At 39.7% G+C, this 23,039-nt stretch overlaps 3 protein-coding genes across 4 annotated transcripts; 2 read left to right on the forward strand and 1 right to left on the reverse strand.

Moving 5' to 3' along the window:
• The first annotated feature begins 3,672 nt into the window (after positions 1-3,672).
• LOC104449601 (sm-like protein LSM3B) lies at positions 3,673-5,554 on the forward strand. The gene is made up of 3 exons (XM_010063820.3): positions 3,673-3,942; positions 4,698-4,793; positions 5,262-5,554. Exons 1-3 carry the CDS (start codon positions 3,826-3,828, stop codon positions 5,340-5,342), a joined length of 294 nt encoding a protein of 97 aa, XP_010062122.1. The 5' UTR covers positions 3,673-3,825; the 3' UTR covers positions 5,343-5,554.
• A 1,161-nt stretch (positions 5,555-6,715) lies between these two features.
• On the reverse strand, positions 6,716-11,145 carry LOC104449602 (fructose-1,6-bisphosphatase, cytosolic). Of its 2 annotated transcripts, XM_010063821.3 has the most exons (12): positions 10,532-11,145; positions 9,903-9,950; positions 9,701-9,775; positions 9,563-9,624; positions 9,386-9,452; positions 9,128-9,241; positions 8,781-8,867; positions 8,455-8,525; positions 8,245-8,310; positions 7,544-7,630; positions 7,342-7,417; positions 6,716-7,024 (listed from the first exon to the last, which is right to left on the reverse strand). In XM_010063821.3, the coding sequence occupies exons 1-12, from the start codon at positions 10,688-10,690 to the stop codon at positions 6,911-6,913; spliced, it is 1,026 nt and encodes a 341-aa protein (XP_010062123.1). In that variant the 5' UTR covers positions 10,691-11,145; the 3' UTR covers positions 6,716-6,910. The 2 variants fall into 2 exon arrangements, with proteins under 2 accessions (XP_010062123.1, XP_039171525.1); XM_039315591.1 differs by lacking the exon at positions 9,701-9,775.
• Positions 11,146-18,880: 7,735 nt separating this feature from the next.
• On the forward strand, positions 18,881-22,786 carry LOC120294939 (cytochrome b-c1 complex subunit 6-like). The gene is made up of 5 exons (XM_039316049.1): positions 18,881-19,027; positions 19,181-19,218; positions 21,202-21,286; positions 22,321-22,410; positions 22,501-22,786. Coding segments are annotated over exons 2-5 (210 nt in total). The 5' UTR covers positions 18,881-19,027; positions 19,181-19,216; the 3' UTR covers positions 22,534-22,786.
• The last annotated feature ends 253 nt before the right edge of the window (positions 22,787-23,039 follow it).

Consider the following 23,039-nt stretch of genomic DNA (forward strand, 5'->3'; position numbering starts at 1 on the left):
GGAGATCGCAAAAGTAGTCCCTTTAATCGAAATTTTGTTCAAATTAGTCCTTACTTTTTTCTATCTAACGATTTGTCCCTTCTAGGTAGTCTTTTCTCTTTTTTTGGGTTGGGGGGGGTTGGGAACCAACTTCTAGCTAGTTTAATAGTTGGCATCCGGCACGATAGTCCACATGAGAAACCATGGGTGCTCGCTATTATGTACATCCATGTTGGAAAGATATGAGCAGGTCTTTAAAAGGCTCCCATCAAGCCCATGAGACGGGACCGGGAGGAAACTCTTGGGAGTGAAGAACGGGTAGAACCCAGGAATCGGAGCTCGAAAAATATTCCTGCCACACCTCCCAATCGGGAGGTGGGTAACCCCCTTAGATCCCCGCGATGCCTTTCCTGCAACCATCTCGGCCGAGTACGGGGAAATGAAGAGGCTCGAGCTCTCAAGGGAGCCCGGGATTTTTGAAAAAATAACCAAAAAAACAGGAGAGAGAGATTGGAGGGGGCGCCACTGCCACTCCTTGGTCGGCGAGGGCCGCTCGCGAGGGTGGTCGACCTCTCGAGGCCACTAAGGAGGGCCGGTCACCTTTGCTAAGAGCCGGTGAAATAGGGGCAGCACCCCCTTCCTCTCTCTCTCTCGATTTTGCTGACATGTCATCTCCACTGATAGCAACGCCAGCAACTATAGGTTCACGACCAAGTTAAATCGTCGAATGTTAACATGGGACTAAACCACTAGGATTCGCCCCAGTCGCCATCCTTTCAACATGGAATGGGGTGAGGGGTTCAAATCCCCTCGAATGGGATGGGGTGAGGACGCGTAAGTTTTAGGAGTGGGTTTCGACTCTCATGCCTTACAAGAGGCAGGGCAAAAGTCTAAGAATAAGCATAGAGTAGGACTGACAAAAAAAAAAAACATGGGACTGATTGAACTAATTGGACTCAAAAAATACAACAGTCAAATCAAACAAAATCATAGTTCAATAATTGAAATCAACGTTCATATTTATGTTAATGGGTATAACCTTTTCGCATTAAATAAGTTGCTTACTATGTCGGTCAAATTACATTCATTAATTTGTATAACTTTTTTCATGTCGATGTCTTTAATGTATTTGTAAATATTACTATAACATCTCACAAATTTCAAATAGAAGCGTTTCTCAATAGTAACAGAAAAAACAAAATCTTTCATATAGTAAACAAATTTTTCGATTAAAGAGAGCTTTGAAATAGGAAGGACGAAAAATAGATAAATTATCATTGGAGCATAAATGAAGAAGATAATAGATTTCATTTTCTAAAAGACAAGTTTAGATTTGACAAAAATTGAAGTCAAAAGAATTAAGGCCCACTTCATCTATTTACTAAAAAAGAGTAAATATCAAATAGAGACCCGAAGTGGCCTTGTTAAAATGATTTGAAGTGGTGTTTTTTTCAAATAAAGATTAAAAGTAGTCATTTATCGTACGTTTGGTAACGTTTCTATTAAAAGATTGTTCTAGGGAACATAAATAGAAAAAACTATTTCTGTCTCGGGGAATAATTTTTTAATAGAATAACGCGTTTGGTAAACTTGTATAATTTCTATTCCTAGAATAGAAAAAGAACAAAAAACGCGTTTGGTAAACTTGTATAATTTTTTTCTTTTAATTTTTTAATATTTTTATTTTTATTTTCTTTTTTTTTTCCTTTTTCCTTTTTTTTTTTTTCCTTTTGGTAGGTTGTTGACCTCGGCCATGGTTGGCGATCGGCCGACAAGGGCCGACGGCCTCACCTGACCATCGACCAAGCTTGGCCTCGCCCGGCCTCCGCGGGTCGTCGAGCTCGCCCGGCCAAGGCAAGGTCGAGCCTCGTTGGGGTCGGCGACGCTCCGACGAGGTCGCGACCCTCGACGACCGGTCGCCAACCATGGCCGAGGCCAGCAATCGGCCAAAGAAAAAAGAAGAAGAAAAGAAAGAGAAGGAAGAAGTAGGAAAAGAAAATTTGTTTCTCAAAAGTGTTCGGGAATAAGAAACAAATTTTTTTGTTTTTTGTTTTTGTTCCCGAGAACAAAAAGTCTATTATTTTATTCCAGGAACAAAAATGTAAACAAACGTATTTCTATTATTTTGTTATGGGGAACAAAAAGTCTATTATTCTTTTTTTATTCCCCATAACAAAAGAATAGAAATTATGATATGGGGAAAAAAAATGAACACAAACAAATAGGCCCTTAGTCTACTTGAGTCTTGAACTAGTGGCCTGGTGAGGGATATTTTTGTCCAAAAAATATTCTCTTTTTGTTTTCCTTTTTCTCTTGTTCATCTTCTCCATCTCTAAGTAAATGTCCAATATCTCGCGCGGTGAAGTAATTGTCGGCAAGGTTGAGTTTCTTAAGCTTCTTCAAACTCGCCACCTCCGACAACAACAGTCCTGTGAAGGTGTTGTTGCCCAAGTTAAATTCCTCGAGCTGGGTCATCGCCCGCCGGACTCCGCCGGGGAAGACCTTGGAGAGGAGGTGAGGTTGCCAAGCTTCAAAGGGAGGGTCTCGGTGAGGTTGTCGGTAGTGAGTGTGAGGTTGACGATGACACGGAGAAGGCCAATTTCAAGTGGGATGTAGCCCAAGAGGTCGACGGAGGTGATGTTGAGAGAGACGACCCGCAAGTTAGCGTTGTACGTGACTCTAGTGAAGCAGCAATGTGGAAAGGATAGCGGCAATGAGGAGGAGGAGGAGTCGACCCATTTGTTGAGGGCAGTGGAGGGAGGCCCAACGATGGCAGTTTTGAGCTTTAGGAGCACGTCCAAGTCGCTCCGTGTGAGGGAAGCCAAGACAAAGAGGAGGAAGAAGAAGAAGACACCATTGTAGCGCGTTTCGTCTTCGACAAGGTTGACGAGGCTACCCTCCTAAATCTAGCGAGGGTGGCCTTGCCCATGACCAATAAGGGCTTGCCAACCTTGCTAGCCATTGGTAAGGGCGGGCGAGAGGCCTTGCCCGTGGCCAACAAAGGCTCAATGGCCCTCGCCCATTGTCGGCAATGGGCGTTGAGCCTCGTTGGTGGCGTTCCTAGCCTCGCAACCTTGTTGACCCTTCCCCAATTTCGGTCTTCTTGACCTGGTCAATGTCTATCTTCAACATTGATGAAGAAGACAAAGAACAAGGATAACTATGGGCGGATCGAGAAGAAGATAAACAGGAGGAAAGGAAAACCAAAAGAGAATGTTTTTTTGACGAAAATCTCCTTGACCAAGTCATTGAAATACGCATTAGAGATGCATCAGTTCACCCACTTCGGGTCCTTATTTGAGACTAAGTAATTATTTTTTATTTTTATTTAAAACATACTCCACTTCAAATCATTTTTTAAGAAAATGAGGCCACTTTGGGTTTTTATTTGAAATTTTCCCATTAAAAATGCTGGAATTTAGTCATAGATAACTCCAAAATTGCCTCATCTAAAAAACAAATTTGGCAAATCGAAAAAGTGAGAAAATTATTGAAAAGTATATTGGCAATTGCAATTCTCATTTCTCTATTTATTTAGTTAAAAGAAAAGAAAATCGGCGCAACTAGCAAAATATTCAAATTTCCGATTTTATGAAAGTATGAATTAGGTGGGGAAAAAAATTATTTGGTGCTACGAATCACGAAATTCAAAAAGCTCCTCTTTCTTTTCTTCGGGTTTGTTCGTTTAAACCGACCCTATAAATCGAAGCGAAACTTCTTTGTATTTTCCAAAGCTGAAATTTTTTTTTGTACGGTCCCGGTCGTAGCCGCTCTCAAGTTGCAGAGGACAGAGAGGCGCGAAGAAGGAAGGGAAGGAAGGGAAGGAAGGAGAGGAGAGGAGAGGAGATGGCGAGCGAGGAAGAGAGCGCGGTGAAGGAGCCCCTGGATCTGATCAGGCTCAGCCTCGACGAGCGCATCTACGTCAAGCTCCGCTCCGACCGCGAGCTCCGCGGCAAGCTCCATGTACGTGCACGTCCGACCTCACTCTCTGATTGCTTCCCTTTCGCGCGCGCTCGTTCTTGACCTCCTCTTCTGGGTTCGCTTCGTAATGGGGTTCTTCCCTAGGCGTGTTTGTAAATTTGGGGTTTTGGGGATAATCGAGTTATCGAGGACTAGGGTTTATCGGGGGTCTGATTGCTTTGGCTTTTTTTGCCCTTTTTGCCCCCCTCTTTTTGCTTTTTGATGAATTTGCTGGAATTCGGGTGTAGGATTTTTGGGAGGGTGATCGTAGATGGACCGATTTTTAAGGGGGAAATTTCACGACATGGGTGTTTGCTCATCGTATTAAGGTGAGCGGGAAGCGCGTCTTTTCGGGGCGACGATGAGTAGTCAATTTTTTATAGATTTGAGTTCTTGGCATGCTGAAGTGAAATGGGTATTCTGTTGATCTTTCGTCGCCAAGATGGGGTGTTTCGAGAAATTACCTGGTAGAAGAGCTGCTGATAAGATGTTATCTGGAAGTAGAGTCTGTCCGCTTAATAGTACAAATCAGGTCAACATCGTCATTTTTGAAGCGACTGTCGGCATCACCGTGATGAAATGTCAGATTTTTGAATTACACCTTATGTGTGGTGGATAGATGTGCGCAAAAATCTTGCACAGCTGAATTCTGTCTTTTTCCTTTGTAACTTTGAACTGACTGTGCGGAGTCCTGGAATTTAGCATCTCTAGTATTCTCCCATACTAATCTTTGCGGGTGAAAATTTCAACTGTTTCAGGCATATGATCAGCATTTGAACATGATACTTGGGGATGTTGAGGAAGTTGTTACAACTGTAGAAATTGATGATGAAACTTATGAAGAGATTGTACGGGTATGTTATTGTCCTCTAATTTCACCATATCCTTTCCTGATGATTGTTAGGCCAGTGTGAATCTTTATGTTAAAAAAAAAAAGGAAGAAGAAAGTGTATAGGATTTGATTTCTCCACACAGTTGGAAAGTTTAGGATTGATATAAATGTGGTACAAACTGGAGTCTGCCGACGATGTGTAAAATATGACGAGTCTCCAATAGCTCTGAACATTTTCATAGTTTCGTTTGCAGTAATTGGAAAGTCAGAGATCATTACTTAATTCTCTGCAATAAACGGCAAACAATTTATTTCAAAGGTGGGCAATCAGTTGAATCTTCGGGTACACTTCAAGGAATAGTGATTACAAAGTAGAAGTCAATGAGAACATCTTCTCTGTTTCCAGATATTGTTTAACCATCTATACACTAGTTGTTTCCCTGTTTTAAGATACTGTTTAATTTGTTCTTTGTCTATGCTTGACTCTCAGACTACAAAACGCACGGTTCCATTTCTCTTTGTTAGAGGAGATGGTGTCATTTTGGTATCTCCTCCTCTAAGGACGGCATGATTCTGAAGGGAAAATCTCGGGCACCTTTTTAAGCGGCAACCCAACTGTGATGGTTCGTCTTTATGTTTCTCTATTGTAGTCCTTAGATGGCCTTCGTGGTTATTGTTTTGGTTTTAAACTGATCATGCTATGGCAGAACGGTGGTCAATATAATGACATGATTTGATACTTAATTTGATCCGCCATCTAACGATTGATGATTGTTTTTGGCATTGTTGCAACTTTTAGTTTTACAGTTTTGGAGGGTTGTTTTCATGCATAGTTCGGTAACATTAAGCATTTGAAGTGTGCAATGCGAACACATGACGGTTGAATTTATATTGAACAAAAATGTCTACCGTAATGTTTGAAATTTAAAGCGTCTATGCAATAACCACCTGCATCTTTGCGGTTGGGGAAAACAGCAGTGAGAGTTAATGAAAACAGCAGTGGGAGTTAATAAGTGACACTTTTGGTCTATTCAAAATTGCAAACGACAAGATTTCGACACTTTTGGTCTATTCGAAATTATCATGTTATTTCCTATGTTTGATCTTTCAAGGTAACAGAGATAAACCTCTATTGAGATCATGCCATGAAGTTTATATATGCATTTCAACCATTCATTCACAATTTGCGTGGGTCCAACTACTCGTCATCTGTCATCGATTGATGCCGTTCATGTCAACGCTAAACAGTTCTTTGTTTGGCCAATAAAAGAGCTTAACTTTCTACAAAAGCTTTCAAAGGTATATCCGATTCACATCGCTCTCAATGTAGTTTTCTCGTGATGGTGCGAGTGAAGTTTCATGATCATGTATGGTGCCGAGCCTAAACAGTTTGAGCGATATGTCGCCATCCTAGCTCTTTTTTATTGATTTTTCTATTTCTCAATCATTTCGTAATTCACGAGAGAATTACTCACGTAGCATAGACGAACAAAATGAAGTAAATAACGATGGTGGAATAATGAAAGAGGAAAAAAATGAAGTTGGGGTTTCAAGGCACGTGTTTTATTCCTTCTTTTGTTGGACAGCTGCATACCCTAAGCTTCTTGATACATAACGAAAGAGATGAGCACATGTTGTGCCATCTATGCCTAAATCATCAAGTTCAGCATCCTCGTATGCCGTGTGCATAGGAAATTTGCCAAAAGCAAGCAGAACTTTATGTATGTGGAGACAAAGTCGACATCACAGGTCATCTCCCAAGACAAACTACAGGTTTCATTGGCATCAACGTGAAGAAGGCAGACCAGAAAACTCATGCTTCATGCAAATTGCGTATGTCCGCTTCATCAATTCTGGTAGTTTGAAGTTACGACTTAGCCGTTATCCTCTTACCAGAAAGGTATCCTAGTAACCGGTGAGCACATATTAGAGTATATGCTTATGCTTGAAAATCACTGTAATTTAGACTTTCTACCTATCAAAGATCAACAAAGGTTGCTGACAAAGTATTTATTCCAATATCTGGTTAAAAGTAAACAATATAGAGGGTTCTAATCTTGTGAACCCACGATCAATCAAGCCTGGTAGTTGGACAAGGTCTTGTCTGATGCGAACACAAGAAAAGAGCAAACTACAGCTTTATTTTTTGTCCTCTTCAGCAGCGTAGAGTGCCTTGATTTCCTCCACGTCGTCGTAGCTGCCGAGGAATATGGGAGACCGCTCATGTATCTTGGTTGGGATCAAGTCAAGTGCCTGCAGAATCATCAAATATTTAAATGGGGCCGGACTCTCTTAATCTAGTGCTGTCTCTGTAGTTCGCCAGGTTTGATTCCAAAATGCGGAAAAGAAGGGAAAGGGAAGCAGCAAAGATAGATCAATATGACCCAGAATTGGGGTCAGCTGGTTCGTTTATCAAAAAAGAGTTTAAAAGCTCAAAGGTCGCAAAAAGGAAAAGTGATGCAGGAAGACTATGGCTTGGGGCAAACAAAGAAAAGAAAAACAGAGCTAATTACTAAGCTGAGTTAGCTTAATAACAGAAAAACAACCAGAGAAAGGTCGAGAGTTCATACCCGTTGCTTTCCAGTAAAGGCCTGACCTCCTGCTTGTTCCATCAAGAAGGACATCGGGAAGACTTCATAAAGAACGCTATTTAAAGCAAAGGAAGAAAAAAGTTGTCACGAGATTCCCTATTTTTATCAATTCAATTGCAAGCGGAAGTGACAATAAACTCTAGCCAAGTTGATTCAGGCAAAAAGAGAGCATTAATCATACCGCAGTTTTCCACTGGGACTCTTCTTATCAGCAGGGTACAAAAAGACACCTCCATATAGTAAGGTACGATGAACATCAGCTACCATGCTGTCAAACAGAATGATGTCAATACGTGTAGACATATACTGGTTATCTGAGTACGAGAAATTAAAAGCCAAAAAGATTGACATTTGAAAGGTAAAAGCTATCCTAAAGATGTCACACTTTATGTTCGACGAATCCATATATCTACTATTTGGATAAAGTTTCAGTCATTAAAGCTTGACATATCAGATAAGGGTTATCAAAATATGATCTATGAATGGACTCACAACATGCAGGCACAATTGCTCAGCCAATGGGATGTAGCTGAGAATATGATTTCAAGTTTAATTTAGAAGAGACTGAAAAATCCTGCTTGAACGAGCTTCACTGAATGGTAGGTTGCAGACTACGGATTGCTGCATCTAGTAATTTCTGATTATACAGAACATTGATAAAGTCAGCTATTAGTTCAACCCAACCTACAACTTAGTACAAATTTAGACCCTAGTCATGTAACATGATAGTAGCATGACAGATATCTGACTGTCACGAGAGACTGTTTCTAACAGACAACCAGTTACTAAATCCAACAATTAGAAAATCAGATTATTAGTGAAGGGCAAAGCAAGATATCAGATCAAAACACATGAAATAGGTATTCTGAACAGTTTTGATACCTTCCAATATATCTTAAAGATTTTGAGGATGACCCATCTTTTGGGAACTTGCATTTCTCAACATACCTGAAGTCAAGGAAGAAAACCTGATTCGTGAACTTTAAATATGATATTTTCACTGAAAAAACAAATTCAAATATGACATCACTATCAAGCAACATGCATTTAACCTAGAATGGATATTCTTATTCCAACTCCAATTGAACTCACTTAGCAGTTGGACCATCCCAGTTTTTAGCATTTCCCTCATTCACTGAGTAGATCTTCCCTTTCTTTGGAATCTGTAAACAGAACAAAAGGAAAATAATGCAAAGCAACAATTGCTGGAAAAAGATGTGTAGTGCAGTTACATGCTATTTGGATTAAATCACAAGGTTTGTTTTGTAATCAGCAGGCTCTATTCAGCCACAACCAGAAGGGTCACAACTGATCATGCTGAAGTAGCCCCAACAAAAAAAAAAAGAAAAAAAAAGAAGCAACGACAATTTATGCACATGTGGAGGTTCCTGAATTAATATTATGCAGTAAAATCTTACCTTGATGTCTGGATGGGTGAGGATGAATTCGCCCAATGATGGGTCCAGGGTAAAACCATTAACACCACATCCAGTGCTTAGCACAAGCTGCCAAGTTGTACCAGGCCCAGCTCCATAAGATAACTCGAAGCAGATTCATACTTCAAACTTCAAACAATTCGTGAAGTATATACTTCGTAGAAGAACTAGTCCTCGATTAAAGTTTAGTTCCATACATCATAATCAGCATAACAATGCTAGCAGCACTTTGTATGTCTAGATGTAACTAGTTATTCTGGAAGAGAATAACATCTGTACAACCAACCGATAAACTTTATAGAGATAGTGCATAATCAATAGGTAATTACCGTGCAAGAGCTGCCATACATGCAATAGCCAGCTGCCAGCATGTTTTTCCCAGGTTGCAACACATCCTCTAAAGTTGGATCATTGGCATGCTTGATCATATAGATCCCAAAGATCTACATGAAAATATAGATGTTCAATTGATTACTACATATCAAGCTATCAACGAAAAAAGGTCACCAGATAATAAATGTCGCAGCTGAACAACTTCAAGAACTGAATTTAATGAAAACAGTACGATTAAGAGAAAGAAGAATTACGGTTCCAATGGAAACACCACAGTCGATGTTAGAGGATCCATCCAGCGGATCAAAAACAACACAATACCTGCACTTTGAGAATGGATTCATCATTTACTGAAAAAAGAAACCACAACTTTGGAAGACTACATGTTTCTCGGAGAAACAAATGGCATATCAAAGAGAGTCAGCGCTTACTTTCCACGCTTGGCTGACTCCACAAACGTGGCCTCTTCATCCTCCTCTGACACAAGAATGCTCTGCAGAAACCAACAGATTTGATGAAGAAAATATTCTGTATGGGACCATGCTCGAAACACATTAGGACTAACTCACTGTGCGGCCACTGCTGACTAATGCCTTTACAAATACTTCATTCGAAAGCACATCCAGCTTCTTCTGCTCTTCACCCTTTTTAAAGAAAGAAAAGAGTCTTCATAGTAAAGAACTAGGAGCACCTTACATAACTACCCAACTTGCCAGAAAGACCAACCCAGATTTATTATGAATCGATTAAGCGAATATAGAGGGGAGTTACCTGGACATTGGTCTCTCCAGCAAGCCCGATCAATTTGGCAAGGCCTGCCTGCACAAGTGTATCTCACCAGGTTCACTCGCGTGTAAGGTGATGTAATGAAATTGAAGAACAACTTCCGAGAAGTACCCACAAAGGGAAAATGGGATTCGCCTTTTACAAAAGTTGGACATGTCGCAATACTACCCACCAAAAGAAAAGAAAGATCTAGAGCGCCCCGAATATTGAGCTTTTATAATCAGACCTTTCGCTAGACAAACGAGTTTCAATTACAGGAGATGCTTTCGAAACAGGCATCATCGATAATGAGAGGCCTCTTACTTTCCGACAACACAGCAAGCACAATTTTTTTTAACGAGGAACTATGAAGAAGCGACAAAAACCATGAATTAGTCCGACCACAGTGGGCTCATAAATCATTTAATTCCCTCGAACGACTTAAGCTCCACTTTTCCCCCAGGAATATGTTCTTCCAAGAACCCAATTCCCTTCATTGCGCTCGATTCAATTTGAATGAATCAGTGAAGGAAAATCTCGCGAGGAATAGATTGAGATTCGACGGAAGCCAATCCGAATGATATCCCAAAACGAACGTACAGATCATCAGGGGCAGATAGGGAGAGAGGGGAGACCTTGTTAACGCAAGAGCAGACGAACTTGCATCCGAGAACAATGTGACTGAGGAGGATGGTGAAATCGCCGCGGGACTCCGGGTGCCGGGACTGCTCGTTGAGCACGAACCGGGTTATGGTCATCAAATCGGTCCGGTGCGCATCGCCTGCGTGGTCCATCTCTCTCTCTCTCTCTGTGAAATCACTGGGACACGTATTCTCTGTATATAAGAACCCCTCGTGCAAGGTAAGGCCGAGCTCAGAATGCGCTTTATTCGAGGAGAGATGATAACGATGACGAATATAGAATACTAATGGGGATAAATCGAATTGGTTGTGTGAAAGAGGGAGAGGATGGGTCTATCTGGTGGCAGCGGAAGTTTCCAACGACACGTGGCGACAGCGCCCGCGAGGGGGCAAGGCTCGTGGTTCCCGGCCGTCCCCCCGAGATAACGCTTCTTGTCCTGACCGAGCTCCTAGAGAGAGAGAGAGAGGGGAGAAGGTTCGGACGGGGCCAGCTTCTGCGACGAATGAGAATCGAGGAAGAGGCGAGGAGGAAGAAGACGACGACGAGGAGGGGGCGCGGGGGGTGGAGCAGTTGCTCGATCGCCGTCGTCGTTTTCCTCGGCGAACAGCGACGGACGAGATTTTGTGGGCTGCTGTCCTCTTCCGCTTTTCCTAATTCGAGCTTAGGAGGGCCTACCGGTGCTGCCAGCCTCTGCTCCCCGTCCAAGGATGTCTCTCTTCCATTTCGCGATTACGCTGCTGACGTGGGATTTCATACTGGCCGTTTGCTCGTTTTAGGGCGCTCTTCTCTCGCAAAGTGATAAATTGTTTGACTCGCTTAAAAAAATGAGATAACGAAAAATATCTTCAATTATTTATAAAAAATATTTAAATGTATTATTATGGATAATACAAATATGTTTCATTGATTAATTTTCAAATGATGCTGGTAATTGTTTGGGAAAATATATTTTCAAATCGTTCAAGACACGCATGATAACTATTCTATTTTTGTTTGAGGACTATTTTTCATTTTAGAAAAAGTTTAAAACGAAAATTCATTTGATAATGTAATATCATTTTCCTATTTCTTGAACGATTTTTTTGTCCATAAATAAGTTTGAAATAGAATTGAAAAGTAAAATTTTATATTTTTCTATTTTTATAATAAAAATGAGAAATAAAAACTCTTTCTATTGCTCGCTTACTGCTAATTGGCTGCCTAGCGCCTGCCATTTGACATTCGCCGATGTTTAGGAGGGCAAATTTCGTGTCGTTAAATTTTGGAAATAAAAATTTTATGTCATTATCAAACGCATATTTTTGCTCGAAAACTCATTTAAGAATATAAATAAAAAGATCTATTTATGTTTTAAAAATCAATTTCTAATCATAATAGTTATTATTCACGCTCTTATTTTATTGCAAAGTCAGCACATGCCCATTCAACTCGAGCACCTGTACGGCTCGATTCAAATCCCACGAATCTCTAACATCCAATCCCGCACCAAGCCCAACCTATCACCGAAGTTGCGGGCAAAAGCGGTCGGTGCATGCTCCAAATCCAGCCGCCATCGCCGACTATCGTCTCGTTTTTCATTTCTCTATTTTGTGCGTCCGAGTTGCCGGTCCATCGTGTCGACCTCATCCTTTTTCTTGCCCGAGAGATAAAGACGTGGCGAAATTTGTGGGTTGCCAAAGTCAAATCCTCCGTTCACCTGAGTAATGGTGGAGCCCAGGCCTGCCACACTAGTCGTCACACCTTGACTCGCTACTCTACTGAATGAAAGCCGAGAATTAGGCATGATCAGACATGATATAAAAAGGTTCATAGTTGGTATCATCTTTAAACATAGTATGCAACTTCGCACGTTCGGTAGGCACATGAGAGTGCTAATCGTATAATGTCCACTAGATGAGAATGTTATCATGTCCGATGAGGTTGGTCGATAATTCTTCCAGTTCGTTAAAAGTCCATGTCGAAATCAACTAAAATCTTTTTATTTATCTCATTGATGAATTTTTTTTTTTTTTAAAGCTGGAAACAAATGGATTTATATTTCAAATTTTATAGTGTCATAAAATCTATAAATAAACCTACATACGAACACCAGCATATTTTGAAAAGATTTTAGGTGTCTGAAGCATTTATTTTATCTTTGACCGGATGGTATTTTAACGTTTCACAACAACGTTTATAAAGGGATAATGGCGCAAAGAGTTCTTCAATTTTAACTCAATGTGCAATGTGATCCTCAAACTCTTAATTTATTTAATGTGATTCTTGAACTTTAATATGATATACAATGTAATTCATGAACTTTTAATTTATTCAATATAATTGCTGGACTTTAGGTACACTTTCAAATTAGTTATTGAATTATATGAAAATGTTTAATGTTACCCTTGAACTTGAATTAATGGAATGACAACATTGAACATTTTTATATAGTTTATAAACTAAATTGAATATGTATAAAAAACCTAGGGACCACATTGAACAAATTTAAATTTCAAGAACCCCATTGCACATGTGACATCTTTAGATTAACTCGCTCGATATATCATTCGCTTTAGCTTATCCAATTCCGAGGCTCATGGTTTTATCTTCACTTTCTTGGGAAGTCATCCATCCCGGTAGTACTCTAGCCCATGCTCGCTTAACTTTGAATTTCCAAAGAAAAACTTGTCATTATATCAAAAGGTGTCTCCGTGAGTTAATTCAAGATTTCATATATATATATTGGAATCCTTATTCTCCTATTTGGTGCATAGTCAGGTTCATTCATGCCCCTTTCCCATTCTACAAGCTTAACAAAGCCGTTCTTTATCCAGGTCCTCTAGCCTCAACCATCACTCTTCACCCTCGTCGGACCGAATCGTTATAGTATATTAGGCTATAGTTCAAGGACCGTATTGAACAAATTAAGAATTCGAAAATCACATTGTATATTGGGTTAAAGTTGATGGGCCATTTATATCATTATCCATAAAAAAAACATATATGAGCACTTAAATCTAGGGAAAATTGTCTAATCCAATTTCAAATTTTTCAATTTTGCCAATTGAGTCACAAATCTTTTAATTTTTGCCAATTGAGTCTATTCAACCAATTTTAAGTGAAAATCATTAACTTGGAAGCCAACTGTGCCATGAAGGATTGCCGGCACATTAACAAATTTTAATAGTATTTTAATATTTTTTTCTCTTTTAACTCTTTTTTGCTTATTCTTCTTGCCAGTGGTTGACCTCCAGCCATGCTAGGCCGATTGGCCTCACTTGCTACAGGCGAGGGGAGGAAGAAGAAGATGATGACGAGGGGGCGTGTGGGGGGTGGAGGAGTTGTTCCATCTCTACAGTTGTTTTCCACGATGGACAGCAACGGATGAAATTTTGTGGGCTGTTGTCCTTTTCTACTTTTTCCAATTCGGGCTTGGAAGCATCTGCTTCCGATCGAAGGATGTCTCTTTTATTTCGCGATTAAGCAGCTGACATGGGATTTCATATTGGCTGGTACTTATTTTAGGGCGCGCTTATCTCACAAGAGATAAATTGTTTGTCCGGTTAAAAAGCAATGAAGTAACCAACAACATCTTCATCATTTATAGAAATATCTAAACATAGATCATTATGGATAATACAAATATGTTTTTATTGTTTAATTTTCAAATGATGTGGATAATTTTTTTTTGTTAAGGAAAATGTGTTTTCAAATCATTTAGGATGCATGTGTCACGGGCCGATTGATCAACTCTCGATCAACTCTTGATTCACCCGTGCGGCCTTAAGGTTTTACCCCTAAGCAGCCTTTCTTACACTCAACTCACAACGAACTTCTAGAGAGATAAACACTTGATGAGAGAGAACTCTAGATTTTCATATATGTTGTGAATGAGTTACAATGAGGGAGGACACCTCTTTATATACAAGTATAAGGCAAACCCTACCCGTAGATCTTCCTTAGATCTAACGGTGGAGATTGCACCTCCCCATCTACCAACCACCTGCATTCATAGCCAACTACCAGCTATATGCATTTATGTCAACTACCAGCTACTCGCATTTATAACGTATGCGTACAAATACGGTATCACCCGCCCCTAGGAGAATACTGTACATCTCGGGAACATAGGTCGAGGGTCATCACGTGTCACGCCCGTGCCAGGGAAACCTCTTGGACATGCTAACTTTCGGGCCGTGACACATGCACGATAGTAATTTTATTTATGTTCCAAAACTATTTTCTATTCCATAAATAAGTTTGACGTCAAAATCTATTTGAAATAAAAATGAGAAATAAAAACTATTCTCATCGCTCTCCCTCACTATTAGCCAGCTACCCACTTACCATCGTCCACCTATGAAGCACGGACATGTTGCCGGAGCATCTATGTCATGTCCGACACATGTTGATGCATCCGATTTGCTCGAACACACGGTCAACACGTATGGAAGTTTCCAACATGTGGTCAACTATTTTTGACACGTTCCAACATGCATCTTCAAGAGAGAGGATCGTTCAATAAGATGATGGAAGGTGGAGGTGCGGGCAAGGGAGCAGAGGTGAGAATGCGAGTGACAACGAGGGAGGGCTAGAGGAAGAGAAGAGACCGAGGCAATCCCGAGGGCCACGATTGCGATGCTACAATGGAGGGCTGGCAGCAAGGTTGCAGCTGCGAAGGAGGAAGGGTCGAAGGCAAGGTGGCAAGCAATTGCGATGAGGTGACCGAGAAGGAGCAAAAAGGATCATGCAAGGAGGAGGAGGCCGTAATTAGGATTTTAGCAAGAAGAGAGAGAGGGACGGGGGATGAGTTTAATTTTCGAGAAAGGAAGACAGGTGATGGGGGAAAGAAACAAGGAAAGAAACCGGGGGTGAAGAGGGGGGCCGCGGGGGTTGGGGTGGGGTGGGTTAGAAAAAACGAGGGATATGACGGGTGATGGGGGAGAAACGAGGGAAATAAACCGATGGGGAAGTGGGGTTAGGGTGGGCAAGGTGGGGAAGGGAGGGAAATTTTTTTGGGTGATAAGGGTTTGAGGGGAAAAATGAGGGAGGAAATAATTTTTGAGCGGCCAGGCTATTTTTGTTAGAAAAATAATAATAAAAAGGGCTAAAAAGTGGTTTCGAAAAATAAAAAAATTGAATGTTAAATAATGATAAATTTTGATCATTATAAAATATCATAGTTTTTTAAATAAGTTAATTCTAATATTTTGTTAGTTATTAGTTTCATCAATAATTTTTGTTAAAGTTAGAAACATGTTCCCAAATATGGATACGCATTAATTATGAATATATCTTTCAAATTTCCTATGAATAGATTTATTAATATTATTAGTGTAAATTCATTGTAAGTTCTTATTTATTTATTTATGAATTTAAATCAAATTAACAAAAAATAAAAATACTAATTTAATATATAATGTGTCTCAATGTGTTGAAATTTTTTATTTTTGAAAAATGACATGTCGGCGCGTCATGTCGTGTCGTGTCGCGTGTCGGTATTACTTAGTTGCCCACTACCCTCTTCCCATTGTTCGTCACTCACCCACTTGTTGCCAGTCGTCCGCCAACATCCAAGAGGGAGAAATTTCTATTCTAGAAACAAAAATTTTATATCGTTATCAAATACATATTTGTTCCATAAATTAATTTCTGATTAAAATAATTATTATTTGTGCCTTTATATAATAGCAAAATCAATGGAGCTAGTCTTTTTAACTAAATTGCAATGCATGTCCGTTCAACTCGAACACCCCTGTGCTCGATTCAAATCCCACAAATGTCTGACATCCGATCCCGCACCAGTCCCAACCAATGAAGTTGCGGGCAAAGACGGTCGGTGCATACTCCGGATCCGGCTGCCATAAACCTACGCTAGTCTCGTTTTTCACCTCTTTATTCTGTGCACGTGAGTCGCCGGCACGTCCCCTCCCGTCAATCTCGTTCTTTTTCTTGTGTGAGAGACAAGATATTACGAAACTTGTGGGTTGCCATGGTCAATTGGTCATATCCTCCATTCACCTTAGTGGCGGTGGAGCCCATGGCCCACCATCGTAGTCGTCACACCTCGACTCGCTACTCTACTGAATGAACATCGAGAATTATGCACGATCAAACGTAATATAAAAAAGGTTTAGAGTTGGTACCATTTGTAAATTTCGTATGCAACTTCGCACGCGAGAGTGCTAATTGCGTAATGTCCACGTGACGAGCATGTTACCATATTCAATGAGGTTGGTCAATCTTTTACACCTCGTTAAAGGGTCTGTTTGAAAATTCGCCGGAATCTTTTTATTTGTCTTATCGATGCTTTTTCTTTTCTTTTCTTTTTTGGTTTTTTAAAAGCTGGGAGCTAATGGATTTATATTCCAAATTTTAGAGTGTCCAGAAATCTATAAAGAAACCTACGTACATACACCAGCATACTTTGAACAGATTTTAGGTGTTTTGAGTTTTCTTTTTTTTTGTCATGAGATATTTTGAGGTTAAATAAAAAAAGAAGAAGAGCACATCAATATTTATAAGGTTAAAAAACCCCAAACCTCCAACCCGCATGACAAATTTACCCAAAACTATTTTTGATCAAAACCCCAAACCGATACATATGTGACGGATCTACCATCCGTTAGCTTCCGTTCGATTTTTCCGTTAATTTCTTGACGTGGTTCGCGTGGCAAGACATGTGGAAATTCATAAGTTTAATACCATTAAAAACCCAACTGGTATATTTATAACAAATTTACCAAAACTGGTATATTTATGACAAATTTACCCAAAGCTGATATATTTAATTAATTTTTTCGATTATAAAAAACCTAGATTGGTATACGTGCGGCACATTTACCATCTTTCAATTTTTCCAAATTTGACTGAGTTGTGATGTCCAATCAATTTTTTTTCCGAATTACTCTAACATTGCCTTCATATCATTAATACTTGATTTTTTATTGGAATCATTATTAGAAAACTATTCAAAGGCTACCAAATGTGCACTTCATTCTTGTGCCGGGAAGATGCCCATTAACTAAAAGATGGACAGATCGCTTGCGCACATATACAAAAGAATCACACTCAAAGCACACCTGAAATTAGCGACAAACATAAGTGATTTTGGTTCCGGCATTTCAACGAGCATGTGATATACGAGTCACTCATACCATTCACATGCAAGTTCAATGTTAAAAGTTTGACACTTACAATTCAAGGTAGGAAAGACTACGTAACGCTAATAAGGACCAGCAAAGTAAGAGTAATATGTAAGCGTACAAACAGATTGCGGACAAGTAGTAAACCATGTGGGGCTAAGACATATAAACATAAAGCCAAGTTTGTCACAAACCAAAAACGAGTGAAACAATCACAATATGTGCACTTCTTTTGTATATGTGTGCAAGCGATCTGTCCATCTTTTAGTTAATGGGCATCCTCTCGGCACAAGAATGAAGTGCACATTTGATAGTCTTTGAATATTTTCTAATAATGATTCCAATAAAAGAAAAAAATTAAGTATTAATGATATGGAGGCAATGTTAGAGTAATCTGGAAAATAAAATTGATTAGACATCACAACTCAGTCAAATTTGAGAAAATTGAAAGATGGTAAATGTGCCGCACGTGTACCAATTTAGGTTTTTTATAATAAAAAAAATTAATTAAATTTGTCGTAAATATATTAGCTTGGGGTAAATTTGTCATAAATATACCGGTTTGGGGTAAATTTGCCATAAATATACTAGTTTGGGGTTTTTAATGGTATTAAACTTATGAATTTTCACATGGCTTGCCACGTCAGCAACCACGTTAGCAAAATTAACGGAAAAATCGAACGGAAGCTAACGGAGGGTAGATCTGTCACATATGTACCGGTTTGGGATTTTTGGTGGTCAAAAAAATAGTTTGGGGTAAATTTGTGTACTAGTTTGGGGTTTTTTAGGGTATTAACCCTATTTATAAATGAGATAATAATACAAATGGTCCATGAATTTTGATCTAATGTGAAATATAATCTTTGAACTTCTAATGTGATCCCTTAAATTTTTATACATGTTAAACTCAGTCTCTAAATTATATGAAAATATTCCATGTTATCTTTGAAATTGAATTAATGGAATGATAATATCGAATGTTTTCATATAATTTAGAAACTAAGTTGAGTATGTACAAAAAAATTTGGGATAACATCGAATAAATTGAAAGTTCAAGGCCATATTATACATTGAGCTAAAGTTTATGAATTAAATTGAATAAATTGAAAGTTGAAATATCATATTATATATTAAGTTAAAGTTGATGGATTATTTGTACTATTTCCTCGAAGAGCATATCCGGGCACTCGGATCCAACAAACAGGGCAGCAACAGCCCAAGAAAATCGGCCAGGCCCAGATCTCCCTGTCGTTCTCTTCCGTGTGAAAAGTTCTCCAAAACTCAAGAGAAGACCGCAACAATCCGGAGCTCGCTGCAGAGAAGTCGCTTCCCATTCGCGTGCGCGAAGAAGGAAGAAGGAAACGGGTACGAACACGGGTCTCATCTGTTTCGGCATTCGCGCGATAACCTTCGATTCGTACGACGAGCGATCTCGTCCGCGCTCTCGCACTTCACTCGATCTGAACTGAACTCATCATCCCCTTGTCCCCCTTTTCGCTGACGTCGCTGTTTTCGCAGGAAGGTTTTTGAAATCGTCGAGATCGGTCTTACCCCATGTGAGTATCAATTAGTCTTCCTGTATGTTGGGTTTTTCCCTTTTTCTGTCTTTTGGTTTATGATGCTCTGTCCAATGTATGATTTTCTTTTTTTTTTCGTTTTCCGTTGAGAGGGCTCATTGATGCTCTGAGCTTTTTCTTGAATTGGGTCTCCAGTCGTCGTGAATTGGGACTTGTTTGGGTACGGCGCTGCCATGCTAAAGTCGGATTTTTCTGGTTATTTATTATGGGTTCTTCTGCTAGTCCCCGTCTTGGGTGTTGAAATGGATGGCTGGGCGTTAGAATTCTCGTGGAAGTCGGTGATGATGCGAGTTTAATATGGTTTTTAGACTAATTTGATGAGGTGGAGCGGGATTTATTGTGTACATGATAAAGGGTTTAGAATGCAGGAAGACTTAAACATGGACGATTTCGGGTTTTGTTTTGGTGGTGTGATTTACTCTTGCACTTGGGGCTATGATCAGGATTCAGGAAGTAGAAAGTAAAGGTTGGTTGAGAGTGAGGTGGGCAAGGCAACTCGTGAGACTGAGTTAAAAAGAAAGCAGCAGAGGACTGAGGGATGGTTCTGTTCAGTGAATTGCAATGATAGACTTAACTCCTGCTTCGAAGGTTAGCTGGAAATGGTTCAGTAGTTGGTGTTCGAGAGGTTAATTGTTGTGACGTTTTTTCTATCGAGATGGTGGCATGGAGCACTCGGTTTTTGCAGATTGTTTTCAGACGTCTGGGGATTTTATTAGCCTTGATTGAAGCTGTTCTATGGTTTTAGCCAGTGACTACTTCTGCACTTGGAAAAGTCATTTCTTGTTTAATCCGTGTATTGTCTGTAAATTCAGTTCCTATGCCACGTACAGCATTACTTATTCGTCTGAATAGCTTTGGGCTTTGGATGGGGTTTGGAATCACTGAATGTAGGTATATGGGTTGGTACAAGTTTAATGACCCACTAATGACCTTCTACTTATAAATGTTGCAAAATTGAAGATTGATTGAGGAACTTCCCTGCTACTTTTGTTTCTGCAACACTAGGCTGCCAATTATAGTTGCTATACATCTTAAACTACAAGGTCTAATATATCTCTTTCTTATTTGGAGCCTACTCTATTAACCAAGGTGTTAGTCTGCCAGCCCAAATAAAGAATCCTGGTGCCGATTCCTTTGTACACACTGAATGTTTGACCTTGTGCTCAGAGTATGGATGGATACACAGAAATTCCCCTATATGGTACTAGGAAAACTTGTCCGAAACTAAATGTATAGAATTTTTTGTTTGCAAACATTCATTTGACATAGAAGCATGATTTTTAAAACACTTGATAGTGGTGTTTAGTTGTTTCTTACTTTAACTAGCTATTTTGATAACTTTAAGACAGTTTATAAGACTTAATTTGTCTAGTGGAGATTAATTTGGGGAAGAACTGCCTAATGCATTTCGGCAATAGAAGCAGATGAAAGAAGGTTGGTTCTTGATCTTGAGAATGTGCATCTAAAGCAAATATCGGATAATGCTTCCAAAATGGCCAAGGTTTCTCCAGTTTGTATGCTTCATGAATTTGCCAAATGCATATCTCCTTAGTTATCTCAGTCTCAAATGATAGGTCAGGAGCTCTGATTTTTCATGACTGTTGTATCATCCATCTTTTCTGTCATCCTTCCTTCGAGTTGTTAACTATTTAGCATTGGGACTGCTAGTCAGTCGTTTATACCTGATTGAATTAGTCATTAAACAGTTTTTCAGATACATGATAGACAGTAACTAGCATTTATGCTCTCTCTCTCTCTCTCTCTCTCTCTCTCTCTCTCTCTCTCTCTCTCTCTCTCTCCCCCCTCCCTCCCTCCCTCCCTCCCTCCCTCCCTCCATATATCTGATGCTGTGGGATCACTTAAATGAAATCACACCATGCAGATAATTTGGCAGGGTTTAATTTCATTAACAATCTGATCTAAGATATATATTAATGCCTTTTCTATCTGCGCAACATCTAGGGCGGACGAGGAGCCTGTTGATCAAAAGAAGTACTTTGAGGACTCTTGCAAGCCGAAATGCGTGAAACCTTTGCTCGAGTATGAGGTGAATTCTTACTGCCTTGAATGTTCTTAAAATATAGTGAGGACGTAATGTTCACTTATTGAAAATATTTGAGTATGATATTCATTGCTAAAAGCTGGTCTAATTCATTTCAGATTATGTGCTTTTCCTTTTGTAATCACTGTGAGAGTTTGATGTATGTCTGCTATCTAGCTGCCAAGTGTGGGTGCAATGAAAGTTGAATTATCTTTGCTTTAGTGGCTATTTTGCTGTCATCTAGTACTGACTGCCTCTTTTATTTTTTCAATTGAATAGTTAATTCTTTGGATAATGCCTTATGGAATGAATATTGGGTAGGATGTCAGTTTAATTTGACAATTGGTCTTCAAGATTGAAAATGCTTGTCAAAGATCATCAAAGATGTTTAGTCAGTTGTCACAGACCTGTGCAATGCAATGGCTCAACTCTTTTCAATTGTAAGATGCTTTGGATGTGTTATTGAAGCACTAAAGGTTATATTAATGCTTACGTGAGGTATGATCTAGATCACAGATCTAAATCTATCCCAGTCACATTCATTTTTTGCAAGATGTGCCTGAGACTATAAGATTTACATGATTGAATTTTTTTTTCCCCTGATCATTTAGCCATGGAAAGTGTTACTAAATGCCCTCTATGATTTCTGTGTCAGTCCTTAGCAGTCCCTTGCCTCAATCACTTAGATTTACATGATTGAATTTTTTTTCCCCTGATCACTTAGCCAGGGAAAGCGGTACTAAATGCCCCTCTATGATTTCTGTCCCAGTCCTTTGCAGTCCCTTGCCTTGATGAGGATTAGTTTTATTTTCTTATTGAGTTTCTACCACTGAATCTCCATGAAATGAAATGGTTGACTCTACTCAGTGGGACAAAGCTTAATTCGTAGTTTTTCATTGTTATCATTTCTTAATATCGGGAGGACTCTTGTAAGCCTTGTGGTGCTAATTCTCATTCAATTAGGATTAGGAGTTGTAAGCTTTTGTTCTCCTCATTTCTTGTTTCCCATTGGCACATGAATATCGTGCTACCTTATATAGGCATGCATGAAGAGGGTCCAAGGAGATGAATCAGGGCACAAGCACTGCACCGGGCAGTACTTTGATTATTGGTCTTGTGTGGATAAATGCGTAAGTACCCTTTTGGAGAATTCATGGTTAACTCGCCTAAAAATCGTTTGTGGTCGACAAACAATGACTGATTCAACTACGAAATTGCAGGTTGCTCCTAAGTTGTTCCCGAAACTGAAGTAACCCAGGAGGCCCCCTTGTTTTCGTCATCTATATTCCGGGATGTCTTTATAACTCTGGACTAGGGCTCATGTTTGCAAGAACGCTCTTAGTCGTCTTCTACCTTGAGCGAGTAGCCGCTTTTGAGTTTCTAGTTGGAATAAAGCGAGAAATGGATTTTCTCATTCTTGAAACCAGGATCGCTCCATCATTGTCGACGAGATCGAACTTACTAAGGATGCGCTGATGGGTTCATCTTTTTTTGACATCGTTATGATTCTTGTCTGTAGTCTTTGTATGCCGTGTGCTTTCCGCCGTAGCAGAGAATCAGCTGAAGCATTAGGTTCGAGCACGGCGGGATTTCTTGACTTTTCGTGGCGCACCAGCGGAGTTCCGAAACTTTTGACGCTGTTGCCGTGTCACACCGTGTCCCTACACTGGGGAAAATTACGGAACTAGGTTTCGAAAAGTGGACATCCTATGTGGACATTTCCCCATGAAAAGGGTTCATTTACCTTTCATGCACCCGA

This window comes from Eucalyptus grandis, chromosome 6 (genome assembly GCF_016545825.1).
Source record: "Eucalyptus grandis isolate ANBG69807.140 chromosome 6, ASM1654582v1, whole genome shotgun sequence".
Lineage (NCBI taxonomy): Eukaryota > Viridiplantae > Streptophyta > Magnoliopsida > Myrtales > Myrtaceae > Eucalyptus > Eucalyptus grandis.

Bases quoted from the DNA above. Each gene is read 5' to 3' on its own strand.
- LOC104449601 (XM_010063820.3), top strand. From the start codon at position 3,826: ATGGCGAGCGAGGAAGAGAGCGCGGTGAAGGAGCCCCTGGATCTGATC. The intron at 3,943-4,697 runs GTACGTGCACGT...CAACTGTTTCAG, and splicing joins AGCTCCGCGGCAAGCTCCAT to GCATATGATCAGCATTTGAA. The intron at 4,794-5,261 runs GTATGTTATTGT...CTTGACTCTCAG, and splicing joins CTTATGAAGAGATTGTACGG to ACTACAAAACGCACGGTTCC.
- LOC104449602 (XM_010063821.3), bottom strand. From the start codon at position 10,690: ATGGACCACGCAGGCGATGCGCACCGGACCGATTTGATGACCATAACC. The intron at 9,951-10,531 runs GTCTCCCCTCTC...ACACTTGTGCAG, and splicing joins TCTGCTCTTGCGTTAACAAG to GCAGGCCTTGCCAAATTGAT. The intron at 7,025-7,341 runs GTATGAACTCTC...ATGATTCTGCAG, and splicing joins CCTTTACTGGAAAGCAACGG to GCACTTGACTTGATCCCAAC.
- LOC120294939 (XM_039316049.1), top strand. The intron at 21,287-22,320 runs GTGAATTCTTAC...TACCTTATATAG, and splicing joins AACCTTTGCTCGAGTATGAG to GCATGCATGAAGAGGGTCCA. The intron at 22,411-22,500 runs GTAAGTACCCTT...ACGAAATTGCAG, and splicing joins GGTCTTGTGTGGATAAATGC to GTTGCTCCTAAGTTGTTCCC.